Below are 24711 nucleotides of genomic sequence, written 5' to 3'. Positions count from 1 at the left end.
CTTTTGCCACAGTAGAATGGGGAAGAGTGATAAAGAGAAGCTAGGCCAGCAGTGTTGTACTAATAGATGTCCTTCTACTTGAGAAGAAACATCTGGAATGAGAAGTTAGTGTCTCAACTAACAAGTAAATTACTATCATGCATTTTGAGAAATTTTAAAGAGCTGAAAAATATGAATCTTTACATCAAATAGTTTACTCCTACACTCTTGTATAGATGACACAGGAAAATGTTCACAAACAACAACTCAAACTAAGCTGAGAGAACCTTGATTGTATCTAGTGATGCTGTTGTACAGGTGAGGTCTTAGGCAAACACTCAGTTTGTTTTACTGTGGAACTACTTGCAGTAGCAACATCCATATACATCCTAGATTTCAGAAGATTAAGGCAAAGTTAATTTATATTTATATCACAAATCTATAGTGCAGACCAAATTGATTAATTTGAAGTTAACTTTTAAGACCTTTTAAAAATTTATACCAAACAGTAATCTTGCTGTAAAAGACCACACCTAACATAGTGCCTACCTAGTACATAATTTGAACTCAATACATACTTGTTGAGTGAATAAATCTTGACTTAAAACAGATGATGCCCCAGGCAAGCAAACCGCTCCTGTTAGCAGGCTACTCTCTAATAATCATACTTACTCTTTTGAGTTGTACTTTTACTAAGGATCAGTTATGATTGTTCCAGGACCTTTTTATACTAGTTGTACTTGTTGTTGCTATAACATGATTTAATTAAATATTGCTTAAGCTGATGAAATATGAGTACAAAAGTAAAAGAGCTGTTGTTCCTCTGAACACAAAGGTGAATGTTTTAAAAAGACTTTATAAGGACAGCCACTAAAAGAAACACTAAAGGACATTGATTCCTGCTTATGGGAAGTTTATAGTCTTATAGAGGAGCTAAGATAGCCATAAAAATAACTTGAATGTAGGATGAATAGGAGAATATTACATTAAGATTCCAGAAGTTCAAAGGTAGAAAATTACTTTTGGCTTGCAGCATCAGTGATGGATACATGGATAAGTTGATATATGATCTGGTCTCTAAAAAAAATAAGAGATAAAATATACAAAGATGATTCATTCTAAGTGAAGAAAAAGATATCAGCAAAGGCATGACGGGTGAAGCCTATGTTTGGCTGGGTTATAGAGTTAGTGAATGGGAAGATAACCAGGTTTCAAATAGTAGAGGGCCCTAACTTCCAGGCTTCTAAAATACCTGGTCATTGTGATAAGAAGATCCTTATTCTTTCCATTCACAATGATGTTGAATGGTCTTTAGTGTATCTACAAAACGAACACTTTCTATTAAGGCATAATTATGCTGTATAACAATTTATTCATTCATGTCTTCATGAAATTTTTTCTTAACTCCCTAATGGCATAAAAGTTCCTTTTAACCTAAGCTATTTTATGTTATAGTTTGCTGAACTTTTATTCAGCAATGCATATATTTTTTCAGCTAAAGACAGTAATATTAAATTAATTCTTGGTGAAATATTAATTGTAGAGTTAATGATTACTTTTAGGAATTCCATTTTTTAAAAGACTCACATAAAGCACTAAAAGTTTGTATTAAAAGATCACAAGCTTGCTTGGTGTTTTATGGCTTTAAATGTATCTTTCAAAGCTTGTAATATAAGCAAGATCATATGTGACTTCCCCATTGTAATAACAATTGATATTTAATGCATTTTAAAAGACTTCATGAGAAAGATATCCTAGCCATTACATTCTTTTGTTTTATACACTTCCTGTTAGTGCACTGTGATTGCTTGAGAGTAGAAGAAAGCATCATGCAAATCTAAAGGTATTTTTCATAATTATATTCCTATAAAGAACTTTAATGTTACTTTAACTGCTGCTCAGAGGAAGGGACTACGAGTTCCTAGAATACAAATCTTGAGCTCAGTAAAAACAAAGTATAATAATATAATCATGCTGCATAATGACATTTTGGTTAATGACAGACTGTATACAACAGTGGTCCCACAAGATTATAATGCCATATTTTACTTAGTTTTTCTATGTTTAGCTATACAAATACTCACCATTGCATTACAACTTCTTACAGTATTCAGTACAGTAACATGCTGTATAGGTTTGTAGCCCAGGAGCAATAGGCTATACCATATAGTCTCTCTGTAATAGACTCTACCATCTAGGTTTGTGGAAGTACACTCTATGATGTTCACACAGTGATGAAACTGCCTAATGATGCATTTGTCAGAATGTATCCCTGTTATTAAATGACACGTGTTATACAAACATAACCTTCAGATAAAAATAGAGAACCCATTTCACTTCTTCAGAAGTGTAGGGTATTTTTTAAGGAAAGAATGAGAGAATCAATTCAAAACAAAGATATTGATGAAGAAATGTGGGAAACTATTCTTTTGTAGCTACTATATGATGGCTACCCATTTCCCTCTTTAAAAATTCAATTCATACATATGTGTTACCTCCCTCATGTTTTTTCATTTATAAAATGAGAAATATTATAAAACCACAAGGCTCTTTCCACTCATGATTCTAATAACTTAATTTTCAATAAGTTACTTGTTTCTGAGCTAAGATGAAATAGGTGTACCTAGGAAGGTTGATCACCGCCTAAACAGGAAACAGGAATTTTTGGCATGGTCATCATATTCCAGACCCTGATCCTTCATTTTGAAATATCAGATGTTATATTTTTTAGCACAGTTAATGAAATCCATTTTTGGAGAACTGGTTTATACTAATACAACTCACAAAAAACAAATTTAGAAAAATATGTCCATTTAACAATTGGAGATAAGAAGATCACCAGCAAATGTATTAAAGCACCATTCATAAATATTATCTCATTTCCTTCTTGCCATGCAAAGGGACATGAACACACAATGAAAATATAAATTAGAGTTTATCAGGGAAAATTCAGAAATGGAGAAGTAGTAGAGCACACACAATCCTATAAACTCCCATCTCACAAAGAGTAATGCTTGCTCAGGGCATAACTGGACTACTATGGGAAGGGAAGGGCTTCTGTAGAAGAATGATGCTTATGTAATGCTTAACTTATTTGTAGGGATGGGGGATATGGAAATAAAAGACATAATTGAACTTTGTCAGAGAACTGAAAACAATGAAAAGACTGGAAATTTGAAAACTGAAAAATACAATAATAAAAAATAACACAGTTGATTATGTTTAGTAAGCAGTTTAGACACAGTTGAATACAGAATTGGTATGCTGATTGATAAATTGGAAGAAATATCCAAATGAAGCACACAAAGGATACAGTGAAATGTTTCAATTTGTGAAAAACTGGGATCTCAGATGAAAAGAGAGGCAATGAGGCAGAAGCAATATTTGAACAGAGTATGGCTGAGGAGTTCTCGAAAATGATGAAAGATATTAATCTACAGATTCCAGAAGCCATGCAAACTCCAAGCAGGATAAGATGTCTAAGAATATGATAGTAACTTCTGAAAACTGAAGACAACAACCAAATCCCAAAAACAGCTGTAGGGAGGTAGTGGGGGGAAAAAGTCCAAATCATCTTCAAAAAGGTGACAGTTACACTGACAGCCCAACTTATCAATGCAAACAATAGAAGACAGAAGACAATGGAATGATATTTTTTAAGTGCTAAGATAAAAATAACTGCCAATCTAGATTTTTTTTTTTTTTTTTTTTTTGAGATGGAGTTTTGCTCTTGTTGCCCAGGCTGGAGTGCAATGGCGCCATCTTAATGCACTGCAACCTCCCCTTCCCTTGTTCAAATGATTCTCCTGCCTCAGCCTCCCAAGTAGCTGGGATTGCAGGCATGCATCACCATGCCCAGCTAATTTTGTATTTTTACTAGAGACAGGGTTTCTCCATGTTGATCAGGCTGGTCTTGAACTCCCAGCCTCAAGTGATCTGCCCACCTCAGCCTCCCAAAGTGCTGAGATTACAGGTGTGAGCCACCGTGCCTGGCCCAATCTAGAATTTTATATCCTGAAAAAATATTCTCCAACAATGAAAGTGTAAAAAGACTTTTAATGAAAAAAGTAGGCAGAGCTTGTCCCCAGAAGATTCACACCAGAGGAAATACTAAAGGGAGGAGGAAAATGGTTCCAGATGGAATCTTAGAGATACAGGAAGGAATGAAGCACAATAAAAAGGATCTGTATCTAAGTAAATCTAAATAAATATTGACAATAAAAATAATTATATCTCATGTGGCTTAACATTGAGATTGAAAATACATAAGGACATGTAAGTTGAAATTAAAGGATTCATGGTCTTTGTGTTGTCTGGGAATAGGTAAAAAATATCAATTTATATTAGACATTAATGAGTCAAAGATGTATGTTGTAATTGCCAGGGTAATCACTAAAATAATAGTCAAATAGAATATATCTAACAAGCTAATAGAAAAGGAAATGGAATAATAAAAAAAGTTCAATCCAAAATAAGGCAAGGCTGACTATGGTGGCTCAATTTGTGAAGCTAAGGTGAGACACTTGCTTGAGTCTGGGAGTTTGAGACCAGCCTAGGCAACATATTCAGACCCCCATCTCTATTTTTAAAAAATGAAAAAACAAAATAAGGCAAGATGGGAGAGAAAAAGGAATATAGAATAGGTAGGACAAATAGAAAATAAATAATAGGATGGCAAATTTAACTCCAAACATATTGGCAATTATATTACATTTAAATGGACTAAATGCTTCATTTAAAAGTCAGAGAGCTCTATTTAAATGGTCAGAATGGATTTTTAAAAAACTATGTGCTGCTTATAAGCAACATACCTAAAATATAAAGATATAGGAAGGTTTCAAGTAAAAATGCAAAAAGATATATCATGCAAACACTAATGAAAAGATAGCTGGTATAATGTTATTAATATCAAAGCAAAGCTTTAATAGTATCAAACTAGACTCTAGAAAAAAGTCTTTATTTACAGATAAAAGCGACATTTCATTATTATTAAAAGTTAAAATTTCCGGAAAGATGTAACTGTTCTAAATCTATTCTTACCTATTAACATAGATTCAAAATGTATAAGTCAAATATTTATAGAACCATAAGGAGAGACAAATCCACAATTGTGTTAGAAAATGTTAACACATTTCTCAGTGTTAGAACAGGCAGACAAAAAATATTACTAAGGCTAAAAAAGATCTGAATAACACAATAAATAAGCCTCACTTGGTTACCATATATAAAACACTGTTGAAAAACTGCAGAACATATGTTCTTTTCATGAACCCAAAAACATTTTTCTTAAAATGGCCATATAGCCATAAAGAAAGTTTCAACAAATTTTGAAGTATAACTTCATACAAAATAAATTCTCTGATCACAGTGCAATTAAACTAGAAAGTAAACAAAAAGATAACTAGGAAATCCTCATGTATTTTGAAATTGCAAAATACATTTTCAAATAATATATGGGTCAGATAAGAAATCACAGAGGAAATTTTAAAACATTTTGAGATTAATAATTTTTAAAATGTTGTATATTAACCTTTAGGTTATACATCTCAATTTGTGCTTAAAGAGAAGCACATAGTCTTGATTTCACATGTTAGAAAAAGGGAAAGTTTGAAAATTAATGACATAAGAATCTATCTTGGCCATGTGCAGTGGCTCATGCCTGTAATCCCGGCACTTTGGGAGACTGAGGTGGGGAGATCACTTTGGGTCAGGAGTTCGAGACCAGCCTGGCCAGCATGGTGAAACCCCGTCTCTACTAAAAATACAAAAAATTGGCTGGCATGGTGGCACGTGCCTATAATCCCAGCTACTTTGGGAGGCTGAGGTGAGAGAATTGCTTGACCCAGGAGGCGAAGGTTGCAGTGAACCAAGATTGTGCCACTGCACTCCAGCCTGGGTGACAGAGTGAGACTCTGTCTCAAAAAAAAAAAAAAAAAAAAAAAAAATCTATCTGAAAAAGGTAGTACAAATATTAACTAAAAAATTGAGATGACACAACCAATATCAAGAATGACCAAAACAATGAGTAAAATTTTAGGTCTTACATACATTTAAAAAGATCCTAAATGGATATTATGAACAACTTTAATCTAATGATTTCTAAACATTTAGATGAAATAGATAAATTCTTAGAAAAGTACAAAATAACAACTAACACAAAACAAAAAGAAATTCCAAAGTCATATAACTATTAAATATTAAATTGCGAACTAAAAACCTTACCACAAAGAGGACTCCAGGTCCAGACTACTTCACTAACAAATTCTACCAAACACTTACGGGAGAAATAACGTAATATTTTACACACTCTTCCAGAGGAGACTAAAGGGGGAACAATTCCCAGTTTGTTCTATGAGGCATCATAATCTTGCTACAAAAACCAGACAAGCACATTATAGAAAAGGAAGTTACATAGGTCGGGTGCAGTGGCCCATACCTGTAATGCCAGCACTTTGGGAGGCCAAGGTGGGCGCATCACGAGGTCAGGAGTTCAAGACCAGCCTGGCCAACATGATGAAACCCCATCTCTACTAAAAGTAAAAAAATTAGCTGAACATGGTGTTGGCCACCTGTAATCCCAGCTACTTGGAAGGCTGAGGCAGGAGAGTCGCTTGAACCCTGGAGGCAGAAGTTGCAGTGAGCCAAGATTGCACCACTACACTACACCCTAGGCAACAGAGTGAGACTCCATCTCAAAAAAAAAAGAAAGAAAAGGAAAGAAAAGAAAAGGAGATTACAGGCTGGGCATGGTGGCTCACACCTGTAATCCCAACACTTTGGGAGGCCAAGGCAGGAGGAAGGTTTAAGGCCAAGAGTTTGAAAACAACCTGGGTGACATGTCGAGACTCCTGTCTCTACAAAAAATTAAAATATTAGCCAAGTGTGATGGGGAACACCTACAGTTGCAGCTACTTGGTGTTGCGGGAAGTCAGGGACCCTGAATGGAGGGACTGGCTGGAGCTGTGGCAGAGGAACATAAATTGTGAAGATTTCATGGACATTTATCAGTTCCCAAATAATGCTTTTATAGTTTCTTATCCCTGTCTTTACTTTAATCTCTTAATCCTGTTGTCTTCATAAGCTGAGAATGTACATCACCTCAGGACCACTGTGATAATTGTGTTAACCATACAAGTTGACTATAAAACGTGTGTTTGAACAATATGAAATCAGTGCACCTTGAAAAAGAACAGAATAACAGTGATTTTTAGGGAACAAGGGAAGACAACCATAAGGTCTGACTGCCTGTGGGGTCGGGCAAAAAGAGCCATGTTTTTCTTCTTGCAGAGAGCCTATAAATGGTCGTGCAATAGGAGAGATATCGCTAAATTCTTTTCCTAGCTAGGAATATTAATATTAATACCCTGGGAAAGGAATGTATTCCTGGGGGAGGTCTATAAATGGCTGCTCTGGGAATGTCTGTCTTATGTGATTGAGATAAGGACTGAGATACGCCCTGGTCTCCTGCAGTACCCTCAGGCTTACTAGGGTGAGGAAAAACTCCATCCTGGTAAATTTGTAGTCAGACTGGTTCTCTGCTCTCGAACCTTGTTTTCTGTTATTTAAGATGTTTATCAAACAATATGTGCACAACTGAACATAGACCCTTATCAGTAGTTCTGACTTTACCCGTTGCCTTGTGATCTTTGTTAGACCCTTATTAGTTGTTCTGCTTTTTGCCCTTTGAAGCATGTGATCTTTGTACCTACTCCCTGTTCTTACACCCCCTCCCCTTTTGAAACCCTTAATAAAAATTTGCTGGTCTGAGACTCAGGCGGGCATCGTGGTCCTACTGATATGTGATGTCACCCCTGGCAGCCCAGCTGTAAAATTCCTCTCTTTGTACTGTCTCTCTTTATTTCTCAACTGGCCGACACTTATGGAAAATGTAAAGAATCTATGTTGAAATACTGGGGGCAGGTTCCCCCAGTAACTTGGGATACTGAGAGAGGATTGCTTGAGCCCAGGAGTTTGAGGTATCAGTGAACTATGATCATGCCACTGCACTCCAGCCTGGGTGACAGAGCAAGACCCTGTCTCAAAAACAAAACAATTAGAAAAAAAAAAAGAAAGAAAGAAAGAAAAGGAGATTACAGGGTTATATCACTCATTAACATGGGAGCAAAATTTCTAAACATAGTATTAGCAAACAAGAAAATCTTCTATTATATAAAAAGTATAATATATCACAGCCATCTTGAGTTCAGTTCAGGAGTTCAAGATTGGTTTGTTATTTGGATATCAATCACTGTAATTTATCACATTAACAGGATAGAAAAGAAAATATGATCATTTCCATAGTTTCATAAAAAATTGTTTAATTGGCTGGGTGTGGTGCCCCAGGCCTGTAATCCCAGCATTTTGGGAGGCCGAGGCAGTTGGATCACCTGAGGTCAGGAGTTTAAGACCAGCCTGACCAACATGGTGAAACCCCATCTCTACTAAAGAAATACAAAATTAGCCGGGCATGGTGGTGCATGCCTGTAATCCCAGCTACTTGGGAGGCTGACGCAACAGAACTGCTTGAACCCAGAAGGCAGAGGTTGCAGTGAGCCGACATCGCACCATGGCACTCCAGCCTGGGCAAGAAGAGCAAAACTCCATCCCCTACCCAAAAAAATTATTTAATAAAACTTAACGTTCATCATTTTAAAAAACTGCCTGAGCGAATAGGAATAGAAGGAAACTTCCTTCATCAGATGAGGGTTATCCTCCAAATGAAACGGGAACCTTTGACATCTCTGGTATCAGTCTGTTTGCTTGATCTAACTCAGATCAGCTGAACCTTCTCCTTGCCCAATGCTGAAAGTGTGGAGGAAGTGAGCTTCCCAAGTCATTATTTGTCTCACTACACTCGTATAGATAAATCTATGTGGGATGCTAACTGATAATCAGAAGGTTGCTTGGTGAGAATGCAGTTGGAGGGGAATGGATGAGACGGTTTTCTTTTCTTTTTTTTTTTTTAGGTGGAGTTTTGCTCTTGTTGCCCTGGCTGGAGTGCATTGGCGCAATCTCGGCTCACTGCAGCCTCCGCCTCCCAGGTTCAAGTGATTCTCCTGCCTCAGCCTCCTTAGTAGCTGGGATTACAGGCATGCACCACCACGCCTGGCTAATTTTGTATTTTTAGTAGAGATGGGGTTTCTCCATGTTGGTCAGGCTGATCTCGAATTCCCTACCTCAGGTGATCCGCCTGCCTTGGTCTCCCAAAGTTTTGGGATTACAGGCATGAGCCACTGCGCCCAGTTGATGAGATTATTTTCAGAGCCAATATCTTTTAACTATGAAAAGCTGATATGTACATAGATGGGAACACTGAATGGTGTGGTGACCATTTCTCTTCTGTTAATACATTGTCTCTTTAGACTGAGTGTAATACTGCCATGGCTTTACACATGCTAATACTGTATAGTCATTCTCTAGTTCCGTTGGCTCTGTTGTTCAACTTGGGGTCTCTCAGTGAACCAGACTGTTTATTCATGCTACATTTTGTATATCCTATAACCTTTTCTTGGAATGACCTCCCCATCCTTACACCATCTCTTATCTTTGTTCAGTTAGCAAACTCCTATTTCTTCTTCTACAAACCAACTCAAGTATTTTTCCTCTGAAGTTTTCTCTTCTTTATGTTCTAATTGTATCTTGCCTATCTTCTGTAATAGTACTTATCACACTGTATTAAAATGTTCTTAACATTCTACTCAGCAATTCCATTGCTGGATATAGACCCAAAGGAAAATAAATCATTCTACCAAAAAGACCTGTGCACTCATGTTCATTGCAGCACTATTCACAATAGCAAAGACATGGAATCAACCTAGGTGCCCATCAATGGTGGGTTGGATAAAGAAAATATGATGCATATACACCATGGAATACTATGCAGCCATAAATAAGAATGAAATCATGTCCTTTGCAGCAACATTAATGCAGCTGGAGACCATCATCCTAAGCAAATGAACGCAGAAACAGAAAACTAAATATCGCATGTTCTCACTTATAATTGGGAGCTAAATCTTGGGTACCCATGGACATAAAGATGGACACAGTAGACACTGGGGACTATAAAGGTGGGGAGGAGTGAGGGGTAAGATCTAAAAAACACATTGGGTACTATGTTCACTATTTGGGTGATGGGATTAATAGAAGCCCCAAACTCAGCATCACATAGTATACCCATGTAACAAACCTGCACATAGTCCCCCTGAATCTAAAATAAAAATGGAGGCAGGGTGCAGTGGCTCATGCCTGTAATCCCAGCACTTTGGAAGGCTGAGGTGGGCAGATCACTTGAGGCCAGAAGTTCAAGATCAGCCTTGCCAACATGGTGAAATCCCATCTCTACTAAAAATACAAAAAATTAGCCGGGCATTATGACACGCACCTGTAATCCCAGCTACTTCCAAGGCTGAGGTAGGGAAATCACTTGAACCCAGGAGGCAGAGGTTGCAATGAGCCAAGACTGCACCCCTGCTCTCCAGCCTGGGTGACAGAGCAAGACTCTGTCTCATAAAATAAAATAATAAATAAATTTGAAAAGCTGGAATTTAAAAAAGAATGTTTAGTTGTCTCTCCATATTAGATTTTGAATTTCTTAGAAGAAGGTTCTGTGGCTTTATATTTGTACTGCTAGTATTTGAACTCAATGAAATTTTATTAAGTAAAGAAATACATGAATGAATGAAAATGAATAAGCAGCAATTGAGTGAGTGAATCCTCCTCAGTAGGGCTCTCCTGTCTTGTGACTACCATGTGTGTTCTCTCCTGAGCACTCGTGAATTCATTCTAGCTGGTAATGAAAACTTTTCTGGTTGGGCACATAGAATTTACAATCAATAGTTAACTCTAAATTGAACTTATAATTGAATTTTATAATGCTTCTACATTCATGGGCATTCAAAATGCTGACTTCCCAGATGTATGTCGTAACCTTAATTTTTAATTTCATCCTATTTCTAAGTGACGTGGAAGAGAGAAGATATAGGATGAGTTGAAAATTTTGTGGAATAGCTTTAATTAGGTATGTAAAGGAGCCTGAAAAAAACAGTTTAAAATAAGATTCTGTTCAGGACCAAGATAGAGTATTAATTCCTAATTAAGTTCAGCAGTTTAATACCCAAGCAAATGAGTGAGAGCAGAGTTGTGGCAAAATGGAGTGACTACTTCTTCCTGACCCTTCACTCATGGCATGTATAGAAAATGATATAATTTATAGCACACTAGGGTGAATGGATCTGGCTGCTTGCTGTTCCAGGCTAGTGGCCCAAGGGGTCTGGCTGCCCCAGGCAGTGCTGAGAACTAAGGAGACCAGAATCTCGGGACAGCCATAACCCCTTTACAGTAGACTGCTGGGGAAACTCTGAAGCTTAATAAGGGAAGTTGAGTGCACCTGCAAGGACTTAGGGTCCTGGTCCCCACCCAACCTAACAAACCAGGAAGGGTTTACAGTAAGAAAGAAAGATATGTGCTATTTAAGTGTCAGAGCTAGGATTGTTTAGGCCAGTGATTTTTTTTTTTTTTTTTTTCTTTTTTGAGACAGAGTTTCACTCTTGTCACCCAGGCTGGAGTGCAGTGGCATGATCTCAGCTCACTGCAACCTCCGCCTCCTGGGTTCAAGCGATTCTCCTGCCTCAGCCTCCCAAGTAGTTGGAATTACAGGTGCCCACCATCACGCCCAGCTAATTTTTGTATTTTTAGTAGAGATGGGGTTTTACAGTGTTAGCCAGGCTGGTCTCAAACTCCTGACCTCAGGTGATCTGCCTGTCTCAGCCTCCCAAAGTGCTGGGATTGCAGGTGTGAGCCACTGTGCCTGGCCAAGCCAGTGATTTTGAATACATATTGTAGTCACCTGGCAGCTTTTAAAACCTAAAAAACATAGCAATGTGCAGACCAGACCCTTGTACAATTAAATCAGAATCTCTGTGGAGAAGGGTATGGGGCAGTATTAGTATTTTAAAAGACTTTCCACAGGTGATTTTATAATGTTTCAGAGTTAAGAACCTCTGATATATGCAGAGACTGATAATAAAAACAGTTTACTAAGGGACATAAATCTTACTGTAGATTTTTTTTCAATTGCCTTAGTTTAACACTTACGTTTAGTGGTTTTAACAGAGGGTTTTATGTTTTTATTGCTGTAGACAGATGTAAGCCAGTCAGTAGTTAGCATTCATCTTGCATACTCGTAGGAGGAAATATGTTTATAAAGTGATGGCAAACGTGGCTGCTGCATTGGTCAGGAATGATAACAGCAGAGGAATTTAAACCCAGCCTTGAGGAGTAGGTAGAATTTACAGTTGCAGAAGTGGAGTATGGTCGGGGCTCCACATTCTAAATGGAGGAACAGCGTAAGTACAGGTGAGGAAGAGGTAGAAGAGAATCTCAGAGAAGAGCACTGCAGAGTCTAAGATGGGGGCCCAATAGCAAATGAAGGGGTGGCCAAAGCCAGCCGTCTCCAAAGGGATGTGAGACCAGTCCACAGACACAGCCTTTCCACACTCCTGTATCCTGTAGCAGCTGAAAATGACCATGCCCAGGCCCCTTTCATCATCTGTCATCAGGAAGGCCTGACTATAGATAACGTTTATTGAGTGAGCACTGACTACATGCCAGGAATGTTCCGTAAGCATTTTGCATGAATTAACTAATTTAATCTTCACAACAAGCTCACGAGATAGGTTCTATTATTATCCCTGTTTTATAGATGAGGAAAGTGAAGCACAGTAGGCTGATATTTTTTGTGACCTCTCTCTATTCAATGACCTGTTTTCTCTTTATCATGACTCAGAGTTCCCAAGATCTATTTGCCGAACAGTGAATTATTGTCAAAACAGGAATTTACCTGTAGAGATAGGATGCAGGTAGATACTTGGAAAGAATATCAGATAGGGATCAGAGAGCTAAGGATTTTGAACATCTTTTTTTTTTTCCCTGTGGGTATGAAGAATTTGCTGAGAATTTAAAGCAGGGGATGGCATACTGAGCTGTTTAGTAAAGCCAGTCTGGGAGGATGGGGCACGATGGGTTGAGAGTGGGGGAAAAGAGGTACCTGTGATACCAGCTGACCAGTTAGGAAGTTAATGGCAGTGACTAGGAGGGAAGTGGTGAAAAGCTGGGTGAGGTGGTGATCGTGGTAATGGAGAGAGCACAGATACAAGAGTTATTATGAAGATCCCAGTGACTAGAGTGGGCTTGAGTGACTGCTGAGTACCGAGGAGATCAGGAAGGCAATCCTGATGAGAGAAGGTGGTACATTTAACTTTAGCTTTTTTGAGTTTGTGGAATAGTGAGTCATTCCAGCCTGGGATATGTCATTGTATTGGGTATCCTGACTTTGGTTTTTAAACTTTATTTGATATACATCCCTCCTTTTGACATGGATGGCAATATTGATGTCTATATTTTAATTTCACATTAATCCTTTACCTGGTAAAAATATATTTACTTATTCTATTAATTAATTGATATTTTATTATAATGAATATTATTATTTGCTGCAGGTTATCAGACCAGGATGAAGAGGGAAAGATCAAGCAGGAGTGTATCATATCTGACCCCTCCTTTTCCATGGTGACAGTCCAAAGGGAAGATAGTGGGATAACCTGGGAAACCAATTCGAGTAGATCTTCTACTCCTTGGGCTTCAGAAGAAAGTCAGACTTCTGGTGTGTGTAGTCAGGAAGGGTCAACTGTGAACTCTCCTCCTGGAAATGTTTCCTTTATTGTGGACGAAGTGAAAAAGGTTCGGAAAAGGACTCATAAGTCAAAGCATGGTTCACCATCATTACGCCGGAAAGGCAACAAAAAAAGAAATTCATTTGAATCCCAAGATGTTCCAACAAACAAAAAAGGCAGTCCTTTAACTTCAGCAAGCCAGATACTAACCACGGAGAAAGAGAAGTCATATACTGGTGTTTATGATAAAGCAAGAAAAAAGAAGACCACTTCAAATACACCTCCAATCACTGGGGCAATATACAAAGAACACAAGCCATTAGTGTTAAGACCAGTCTACATAGGAACAGTACAATATAAAATTAAAATGTTTAATTCGGTTAAAGAAGAATTAATTCCTCTACAATTTTATGGAACATTGCCAAAGGGTTATGTAATTAAAGAAATACATTATAGGAAAGGGAAAGATGCATCCATTAGTCTAGAGCCAGATTTGGACAATAGTGATTCTAATACAGTGTCCAAAACAAGCAAATTAGTAGCCCAAAGCATAGAGGATAAAGTAAAAGAGGTTGCTCCACCCTGGAGAGGCTCAATCTCCAAAGGATCAGAATCCCTAACCTCAATGTTCAGTTACGAAGATCAAAAGAAAATTTGTGCTGATTCTCCCCTAAATGCCACATCTGCATTGGAGCACACAGTTCCCTCTTATTCAAGCAGTGACAGAGCAGAACAAGGAATACAGCTCAGGCATTCACAGGCAGTGCCACAACAGCCAGAAGATGAAGCAAAACCACATGAAGTGGAGCCTCTGTCTGTGACACCCGGCACACCTGCAACTGTGTTCCTGAGAACAGCAAAGGAAGAATGTGAGCTTGCTTCACTAGGAACTGCAGCTTCAGAGAATGACTCTTCAGTCTCACCATCATTTACTAATGAGGTAAAGAAGGAAGACGTGTGTTCTGCTCACCATTCCATTTCTCTGGAGGCAGCGTTACCAGATCTGGCAGCATCTACCCAGGATGGTTTGGACTCAGATCAAGAACAGCCAGACCTGACTTCACTAGAAAGGGCAGAACCAGTCTCTACAAAACTGACCCCTACCCATCCCAGTGTCAAAGGAGAGAAGGAGGAAAACGTGCTTGAGCCATCCATTTCTCTTTCTGAACCTCTAATGTTAGAAGAACCAGAGAAAGAAGAAATAGAAACTTCCCTACCTGTAGCTGCTACCCCTGAACCTGAAGATTCTAATTTCGTAGAAGAAGAGATCATAGAACTTGATTACCCAGCAAGCCCATTAGTTTCCAAGAAGCCCTTCCCACCACGTATGTCCCCTGAAGTGGAGCACGAAGAAGAGGCGCTTATTCTACCATTATTGGCAACATCAACTCCTGAACATGTTGCTTTGTCTGAGGAAGAAAGAGAGGAAATTGCATCTGTTTCTACTGATTCTGCTTTCGTATCAGAGTATTCAGTACCACAGGATTTGAACCATGAACTAGAGAAGCGAGAAAGTGAGCCAGTTTCTCCATCCGATGTAGAAGCTATAGCCGAACATGCAGTTTTGTCAGAAGAGAATGAGGAATTGGAGGCTTATTCCCCAGCTGCAGCCTCTGCATCTGAGCGCTCTCTCTCACCATCCACAACTGAGATGACTTTGGAGAGTCAGTCTCCGCTGTTTTCAACAGTTACACCAGAACACATGATCCTATCAGGAGATGAGGCCTCAGAAAGTGGGCGTTATACACCAGACTCCACATCTGCTTCTGAATATTCAGTTCCATCACAGGCAACAAAAGAGTCACTGAAGAAAGCAATTGACCAAAAATCCCCGTTAATATCGAAAGGTGTTTCTGAGCACATGATTCCATCAGAAGTGAAGGAAGACACTGGATCGTTTACTCCAGCTGTGACCTCTGCTGCTGAGCCCTCTCTCTCACCATCCACAACTGAGAGGACTTCTGAATGCCAGTCACCACTGCCTTCTACTGCCACATCAGAACACGTGGTCCCATCAGAAGGAGAGGACCTAGGAAGTGAATGTTTCACATCAGATTCAAAGTTGATCTCCAAATATGCAGCACCACTCAATGCAACACAGGAACCTCAAAAGAAAATAATTGATGAGGCATCCCAATTCAAACTGAAAGGTATTTCTGAGCACATGGTTCTGTCAGTAGAAGGGAAGGAGGACATTGGACCAGCTTCCCCAGATTCGGTCATTGCATCTGAACACACAGTTCTGTCAGTAGAAGGGAAGGAGGACATTGGACCAGCTTCCCCAGATTCAGTCGTTGCATCTGAACACTCTTTCCTACCACACACAACCGAGATGACTTCTGAATGCCAGGCCCCACCACTTTCAGCCACCCCATCTGAATATGTGGTTCTATCAGACGAAGAGACAGTCGAGTTAGAGCGGTACACACCCTCTTCCACGTCTGCTTCTGAATTTTCAGTACCACCATATGCAACACCGGAGGCACAGGAGGAAGAAATTGTCCACAGATCTCTAAATCTAAAAGGTGCATCCTCACCCACGAATTTATCAGAGGAAGATCAAGAAGACATTGGACCTTTTTCTCCAGATTCTGCATTTGTGTCAGAATTCTCATTTCCACCGTATGCAACCCAGGAAGCAGAGAAAAGAGAATTTGAGTGCGATTCTCCAATATGTTTAACATCGCCATCTGAGCACACTATTTTGTCAGATGAAGACACTGAAGAAGCGGAACTGTTCTCTCCAGACTCAGCATCACAAGTTTCAATCCCTCCATTTAGAATCTCAGAAACAGAGAAAAATGAACTTGAGCCTGATTCACTATTAACTGCAGTGTCTGCTTCAGGGTATTCCTGCGTTTCAGAAGCAGATGAGGAAGACATTGGATCTACAGCTGCTACACCTGTATCTCAGCAGTTCGGTTCATCACCGAAGCAAAAATCTGAAACTTTCCCTTTGATGTCTCCGCTTGAAGACTTGAGTCTGCCGCCTTCAACAGATAAATCAGAGAAAGCAGAAATTAAGCCAGATATTCCAACAACCTCAACATCTGTATCTGAATATCTAATTTTGGCACAGAAGCAGAAAACTCAAGCATATTTAGAGCCTGAGTCTGAAGACTTGATTCCTCCACATTTAACCAGTGAACTGAAGAAGGGAGAAAGGGAGGCAAGTTCATCAGTAACTGCAATACCTGCTTCTTTACCTGCACAATCATCTATAGTAAAGGAAGAAACCAAACCTGCATCTCCACATTCAGTTTTACCTGATTCAGTCCCTGCAATCAAGAAAGAACAGGAACCCACAGCAGCACTCACTCTAGAAGCTGCAGATGAACAGATGGCTTTGTCAAAAGTCAGAAAGGAAGAAATTGTGCCTGATTCTCAAGAAGCTACAGCACATGGATCACAGGATCAAAAAATGGAGCCTCAGCCTCCAAATGTTACAGGGTCTGAGATGAAATATTCAGTTTTGCCTGACGTGGTAGATGAGCCAAAGAAGGGTGTCAAGCCCAAATTAGTTCTAAATGTGACTTCTGAACTAGAACAGAGAAAGTTGTCCGAGAATGAGCCTGAAGTAATAAAACCGTGTTCACCTCTAAAGGAAACATCTTTATCTGGACCTGAGGTTTTATCAGCAGCAAAAATGGAGATGAAACATGATTCTAAAATAACAACTACACCTACAGTGCTTCATTCAGCTTCCTCAGGAGTGGAAAAGCAAGTTGAACATGGTCCACATGCACTAGCATTTTCAGCTTTGTCAGAAGAAATTAAAAAAGAAATGGAACCCAGTTCCTCAACAACCACAGCATCTGTAACTAAGCTTGATTCAAACTTAACCAAAGTAGTGAAAGAAGAAATCTCAACAGATTCATCTCTTGTCACTCCTATAGATCATCCATTCTTAACAAAAGTAGGAAAGGGTGAATTAGGAAGTGGTTTGCCACCACTGGTAACATCTGCAGATGAGCATTCAGTTCTTGCAGAAGAAGACAAGGTGGCAATTAAAAGTGCTTCTCCCATTGAAACTTCATCCAAACATTTAGCTTGGTCAGAAGCAGAGAAGGAAATTAAATTTGATTCACCTCCAAGTGTCTCCTCTATAGCAGAGCATTCTGTTTTGTTAGAAGTAGAAGCCAAAGAAGTTAAAGCTGGGTTGTCAGTAATCAAAACATCATCTCAATATTCAGACGAATCTGAGGAAGCAAGGGTAGAAGATAAACAAGGTCTTTCATGTTCTACAGTTCGCGACTCTGAACGTTTGGTTTCATCACAGAAAAAGAGCTTGGTGTCTACCTCAGAGGTGTTAGGGCCTGAACATGAGCTTTCACTCAGCCTGTGGGGTGAGATAAAGAAGGAAGAAACTGAACGTCCTTCATCACAAAATGTGTCACCTGCATCCAAACATATAATTCCAAAAGGCAAAGATGAGGAAATAGCAAGTTCATCTCCTGAGTTGGAAAATTTAGCATCAGGTTTAGCTCCAACATTACTGCTCCTCAGTGATGATAAGAACAAACAGGCAGTGGAGGTATCTTCTACAGATCAGGGAGACTTCCCATCAGAAAAACAAGACGTTGCTTTGGCAGAACTGTCTTTGGAACCTGAGAAGAAAGACAAGCCACACCAACCGTTGGAATTACCAAATGCTGGGTCAGAATTTGCTAGTGGTTTAGGTAAACAAAGTGGATCCATAGGTACAAAACAAGCAAAGTCTCCCATAACTGAAACAGGGGATTCTGTTTTAGAAAAAGGCCCAGCTGAGCTTAGGAGCAGAGAAGGAAAAGAAGAAAATAGAGAATTTTATGCATCTGCTACAATGCCTACAACTTCAGAGCTTTCATCATTGCTTAGGGAGGAATCTCAGAATGAAGAAATTAAACCTTTCTCTCCCAAGATCGTCAGCCTAGAGTTGAAAGAACCACCTGCTTCTGTAGCTGAAGGAGACTACCCAGAAGAATTTCAGCCATTTACTTTTTCTTTAAAAGGATTATCAGAGGAGGTTAGCCATTCAGCCGACTTTAAAAAGGGAGGAAATCAAGAAATAGGCCCATTACCACCAACTGGAAATTTGAAGGCACAAGTCATGGGAGATGTTGTAGCTAAGCTAAGTGAAGAAACAGGCCACCCAGATTCATCTCAGCTACTCCAGAGTGTAACAGAACCATCAAAGATTGCTCTTTCTGACCTCCTTGTGGAACAAAAGAAGACAAAAAAAGCACTTCATTCAGATCAAACTGTTAAATTACCTGATGTAAGCACCTCTTTTGCAGATAAACAAGATCTGGATATTAAGCAGTTTTCATTTATGAAAGAGAATTTGCCTTTGGAACAATCAAAATCATTTATGACAAGCAAGCCTGCAGATGTCAAAGAAACAAAAATGGAAGAATTCTTTATTTCTCCAAAGGATGAAAACTGGATGTTGGGAAAGCCAGAAAATGTGGCTAGTCAACACGAAGAGAGAATAGCAGGATCTGTGCAGCTGGATTCCTCTGGCAGCAATGAGCTGAGGCCAGAGCAGCTCAAGGCTGCTGTGTCCGGTATGGACCATATATATGAAGTGAGAAAGCAGGTCCTGCCTCATTCTGCTGAAGAATCTCATTTGTCATCACAAGAAGCGGTATCTGCTCTTGATACTTCCAGTGGTAATGTAGAGACCTTATCATGTAAAAGTTACTCTTCTGAAAAACTAAAGCTGGCTGAAGAACCAAAGTCTTTAGTCCTTGCTGGAGATGTAGAGAGAAATATAGCAGAGGAGAAGGAGATTCATTCTTTGATGGAGAGTGAAAGTTTGCTATTGGAGAAAGCAAACACAGAGTTTTCCTGGCCTTCCAAAGAAGATAGCCAGGAAAAAATTAAACTACCTCCTGAAAGATTCCTCCAGAAACCAGTGTCTGGCCTATCAGTGGAACAGGTGAAGTCAGAAACAATCCCCTCTTCTGTCAGAACAGCCCATTTCCTGGCAGAAGGTGTGGAACCAGCACTGGGCAATGAAAAAGAAGCACACAGGAGCACACCTCCTTTTTCTGGAGAGAAGCCACTGGAAGAATCAAAAATGGTTCCGTTGAAGGTTATTGATGATGCTGATGAGGAAAAGAAACCAGCACCTGAAGTGAAAATACCCACACAAAGAACACCCATCTCCTCACTCCGCGCAAAAGAGCCTCAATCCCCAGAGTCACCTGAAGTGACAGAAAAGCCACCTACACAGCCAAAGGTGGCTAAGCCAGACCTCCCTCAGGAAAAGAGAAAGATAGGAATTTCATCTTTCAAATCATGGATGTCCAGCTTGTTTTTTGGATCAAGCACTCAAGATAGCAAAGTTGCTGAACAAGAAGACTTAGAAACACTGCCAAGCCCATCTGTAGAAAAAGCAGTGACTGTGATAGAGCCTGAAGGTACAATTCCCACCAATTTTAATGTAGCTGAGAAACAAGCCGATCGTTCATTATCAGAGGTAAAACTCAAAACTGCTGACGAATCCAGAGGTACTTTAGTAAAATCTGATGAAGGTCAAAACGTTAAAGAAAAATCCATAATTTTATCAAATGTAGAAGATTTACAACAGCCAAAATCCATTTCTGAGGTGTCTAGGGAAGATTATGGAAAAAAAGAAATCTCAGACAATTCAGAGGAAATGAACATAAACTCAGTAGTTACTTCTGCTGATGGTGAGAAACATCTTGAAATTCAACCTTATTCACTAATCAGTGAGAAATTGATTATGGAAGAAGCCAAAACTATTGTTCCTCTTCATGTTACTGATAGTAAAAGAGTCCAGAAGCCAGCAATTGCTCCTCCATCTAAATGGAATATTTCTATTTTTAAGGAAGAACCAAGAAGTGATCAAAAAGAAAAATCACTCCTTTCATTTGATGTAGTAGATAAGGTGCCACAACAGCCAAAATCAGCTTCCTCCAACTTTGCAAGTAAAAATATCACAAAGGAATCAGAGAAATCAGAGTCAATTATTTTGCCAGTAGAAGAATCAAAAGGCAGTTTAGTTGATCTCAGTGAAGACAGACTAAAGAAAGAAATGCAAAGTCCTACTTCCTTGAAAATTTCTGAAGAGGAAACAAAACTCAGGTCTGTTAGTTCAACTGAGAAGAAAGATAATTTGGAAAACAGACCATATACCTTGGCAGAAAAGAAGGTGCTGGCAGAAAAACAAGACTCTGTGGCCCCATTAGAGCTTAGAGATAGTAATAAAATAGGGAAGACACAAATTACACATGGATCTAGATCTACTGAACTGGAAGAATCAAAAGCCAATGCTATGCCACAGCACTTCTATCAAAATGAAGACTACAGTGAAAGACCCGAAATCATTGTTGGTTCTGAAAAGGAGAAAGGTGAAGAAAAAGAAAATCAGGTATATGTGCTTTCGGAAGAAAAGAAGAAGCAGGAACATCAGCCTTATTCTGTGAATGTAGCCGAGTCTATGATTAAAGAATCAGATATCTCTTTAGGTCATTCTTTGGGTGAAACTCAGTCATTTTCATTAGTTAAAGCTACATCAGTTACTGAAAAATCAGAAGCCGTGCTCTCAGAGGCTCACCCAGAAATCAGAGAAGCAAAGGCAGTAGCAACCCAACCACATCCTTTAGAAGAAAGTAAAGTTTTGGTGGAGAAAACCAAGACTTTCCTGCCGGTGGCTCTTTCTTGTCGTGATGAAATAGAGAACCACTCTTTATCTCAGGAAGGAAATCTAGTATTAGAAAAGTCAAGCAGAGATATGCCAGATCACAGTGAAGAAAAAGAACAGTTCAGAGAATCAGAGCTATCAAAAGGTGGTTCAGTAGATATCACAAAAGAAAGTATGAAACAAGGATTTCCAACTAAAGAATCTGAAAGGACTTTAGCTTATCCTTTTGATGAAACTAAGAGCTCAGAAACACTGCCATATTTGCTGTCATCTGTGAAACCACAAACTCTAGTTTCAGGAGCCTCTCCAGAAATTAATGCAGTGAAGAAACAAGAAATGCCACAATCAGAATTGACTCCAGAAAGGCATACAGTTCATACTATTCAGACATCTAAAGATGATACATTCGATGTGCCTAAACAATCTGTTCTTGTTTCAAAGCACCACTTGGAGGCTGTGGAAGATACCCGTGTAAAGGAACCACTGTCTTCAGCAAAAAGCAACTATGCTCAATTTATATATAGTGCATCAGCAAGCAATGCTGATAAAATGGTTTCTAATGAAGAAATGTCCAAGGAGCCTGAAGACACATATGCAAAAGATGAAGACTTTACAGTGACTAGTAAGCCAGCTGGACTTTCAGAAGATCAGAAGACTGCCTTTAGTATCATTTCTGAAGGCTGTGAGATATTGAATATTCATGCTCCTGCCTTTATTTCTTCAATCGATCAGGAAGAAAGTGAACAAATGCAAGATAAGTTAGAATATTTGGAAGAGAAAGCCTCATTTAAAACCATACCACTCCCTGATGATAGTGAAACAGTTGCTTGTCACAAAACATTAAAGAGCAGGTTAGAAGATTCTGATGAAAAAGTTACATCATTGAAAGAAAGTAAACAAAAGGAAACTCGTCATACGGAAGAAAAGACATCCACAGATTCAGAAACTGGTGATTTATCTTTTATTCAGTCCACAATTCCCAGCGAAGAGGATTATTTTGAAAAATATACTTTGATTGATTATAACATCTCCCCAGACCCAGAAAAACAGAAAGCTCCACAGAAATTAAATGTTGAAGACAAACTCTCAGAGGAAGTTACAGAAGAAGCGATCTCTTTCCCAGTAAGTTCAGTGGAAAGTTCACTGGAACATGAATATGACTTGGTGAAATTAGATGAAAGTTTTTATGGACTGGAAAAGGACCACGACATATTATCTCATCCAGAGACCCAAAAGTCTTTAGGTATCCAAAAATCAGCTGACAGAAGTGTTTCAAAGGACATAAAGAGAGATGTGGACTCAAAGTCACCTGGGATGCCTTTATTTGAAGCAGAGGAAGGAGTTTTGTCACGAACCCAGATATTTCCTACCACTATTAAAGCCATTAATCCAGAGCTTCTGGAGGAGCCACCTGCACTTGCATTTTTATATAAGGATCTGTATGAAGAAACAGTTGGAGAGAAAAAGAAGGAAGAGGAGACAGCTTCTGAAGGTGACAGTGTGACTTCTGAGGCATCATTTCCCAGCAGAAATTCTGACACTGATGATGGAACAGGAATATATTTTGAGAAGTACATACTCAAAGATGACATTCTCCATGACACATCTCTAACTCAAAAGGACCAGGGCCAAGGTCTGGAAGAAAAACGAGTTGGTAGGGATGATTCATACCAACCGATAGCTGCAGAAGGGGAAATTTGGGGAAAGTTTGGAACTATTTGCAGGGAGAAGAGTCTGGAAGAACAGAAAGGTGTTTATGGGGAAGGAGAATCAGTAGGCCATGTGGAGACTCTTGGTAATATAGCAATGCAGAAGAAAGCTCCCATCAGAGAGGACATCAGAGTGGCTACCCAAAAAATAAGTTATGCAGTTCCATTTGAAGACACCCATCATGTTCTGGAGCATGCAGATGAAGCAGGCAGTCAGGGTAATGAAGTCGAAAATGCAAGTCCACAGGTCAGTCTGAATGTCCCAGTACAAGTGTCCTTCCCGGAGGAAGAATTTGCATCTGGTGCAACTCATGTTCAAGAAACACCACTAGAAGAACCTAAAATCCTGGGCCCACCTGAGCCAAGCGAAGAGAGGCTCCGTAATAGCCCTGTTCAGGATGAGTATGAATTTGCAGAATCCTTGCATTATGAAGTGCTTCCTCAAGACATTTTATCAGAAGAACTGTCTTCAGAATCCAGACCTGAAGATGTCTTATCTCAAGGAAAGGAATCCTTTGAGCACATCAGTGAAAATGAATTTGTGAGTGAGACAGAACAAAGTACATCTGCTGGACAGAAAGAGTTGGGCAGCGAGAGGAAAGAAGAAAACCAATTATCATCTGAGTTAGTAACTGAAAAGACACAAAAAGAGCTGAAAAAGTCCCAGATTGACACATACTGTTACACCTGCAAATGTCCAATTTCTGCCACTGACAAAGTGTTTGGCACCCACAAAGACCATGAGGTTTCAACTCTTGACACAGCTATAAGTGCTGTAAAGGTAAATAGATGTTAAAACACATATAATTAATAATATATGTATACACATTTAATTTGCTTTTACATTTTCTCAGTTTTAAAGTTGATTAATATTTGATCATTGATCTTTAAGCAGAATGGTCTGAAAGCAAACTAAGACTATTTCTCCAAGAATTTAGTTAAGGTAGGCTTGACAGACATTCATTGAGTACAGCCCACGCTCCTTATCCTTGAGTTCTGCGTGCTTAGAATCAACCAACCACAGATCAAACATATCCAGGAAAAAAAAAAAAGCACAAAACAGTAAGAGGGGGCCAGGTGTGGTGGCTCACACCTATCATCTCAGCACTTTGAGAGACCAAGGTAGGAGGATTGCTTGAGTCCAGAAGTTTGAGACCAGCCTGGGCAACATAGGGAGACCTTGTCTGTACTAAAAATACAAAAATTAGCTGGGCGTGGTGGCAGACACCTGTAGTTTAAGTTACTTGAGGGGCTGAGGTGGGAGGATCAGTTGAGCCTGGGAGGTCAAGGCTGCAGTGAGCTGAGATTGCACCACTGTACTCCACTCTGGGTGACAGAGTGAGACTGTGTCTCAAAAATAAAATCAAAATAACAGAGCCATAAAAATAATACAAATAAAAAACAATACAATATAACTATTTACGTAGCATTTATACTGTATCAGGCATTATAAGTAAGCTACAGATGATTTAAAGTATAGGAGAGGATGTATGCCGGTTATATGAAAATACGATGCCATTTTCTATCAGAGACTTGAGCATCTGTGTATTTTGGTATCTGCTGACATCCTGAAACCAGTCCTCTGCAGATACTGAAGACAGCTGTATACACTGTGTGCCACACATTTTTCTAGGCCTAGGGGCTAGCACGATAGACAACACAGGGTCACTGCCCTTGAGGAGCTTGGTATTTTGTGGCAATA

General features: G+C 39.3%; 1 protein-coding gene across 1 annotated transcript in view; it reads left to right on the top strand.

Moving 5' to 3' along the window:
* The window catches only part of CMYA5 (cardiomyopathy associated 5), a 105475-nt gene that overhangs the window by 27132 nt on the left and 53632 nt on the right, over positions 1 to 24711 (top strand). The window contains exon 2 of the mRNA XM_033180168.1: positions 13476 to 23790. Within this exon, the coding sequence (XP_033036059.1) occupies positions 13476 to 23790 (10315 nt within the window). The remainder of the gene's footprint in view (positions 1 to 13475; positions 23791 to 24711) is intronic.

This window comes from Trachypithecus francoisi, unplaced genomic scaffold, assembly GCF_009764315.1.
Source record: "Trachypithecus francoisi isolate TF-2019V2 unplaced genomic scaffold, Tfra_2.0 Lachesis_group2, whole genome shotgun sequence".
Lineage (NCBI taxonomy): Eukaryota > Metazoa > Chordata > Mammalia > Primates > Cercopithecidae > Trachypithecus > Trachypithecus francoisi.
This window is presented reverse-complemented; position numbering and strand designations above follow the sequence as displayed.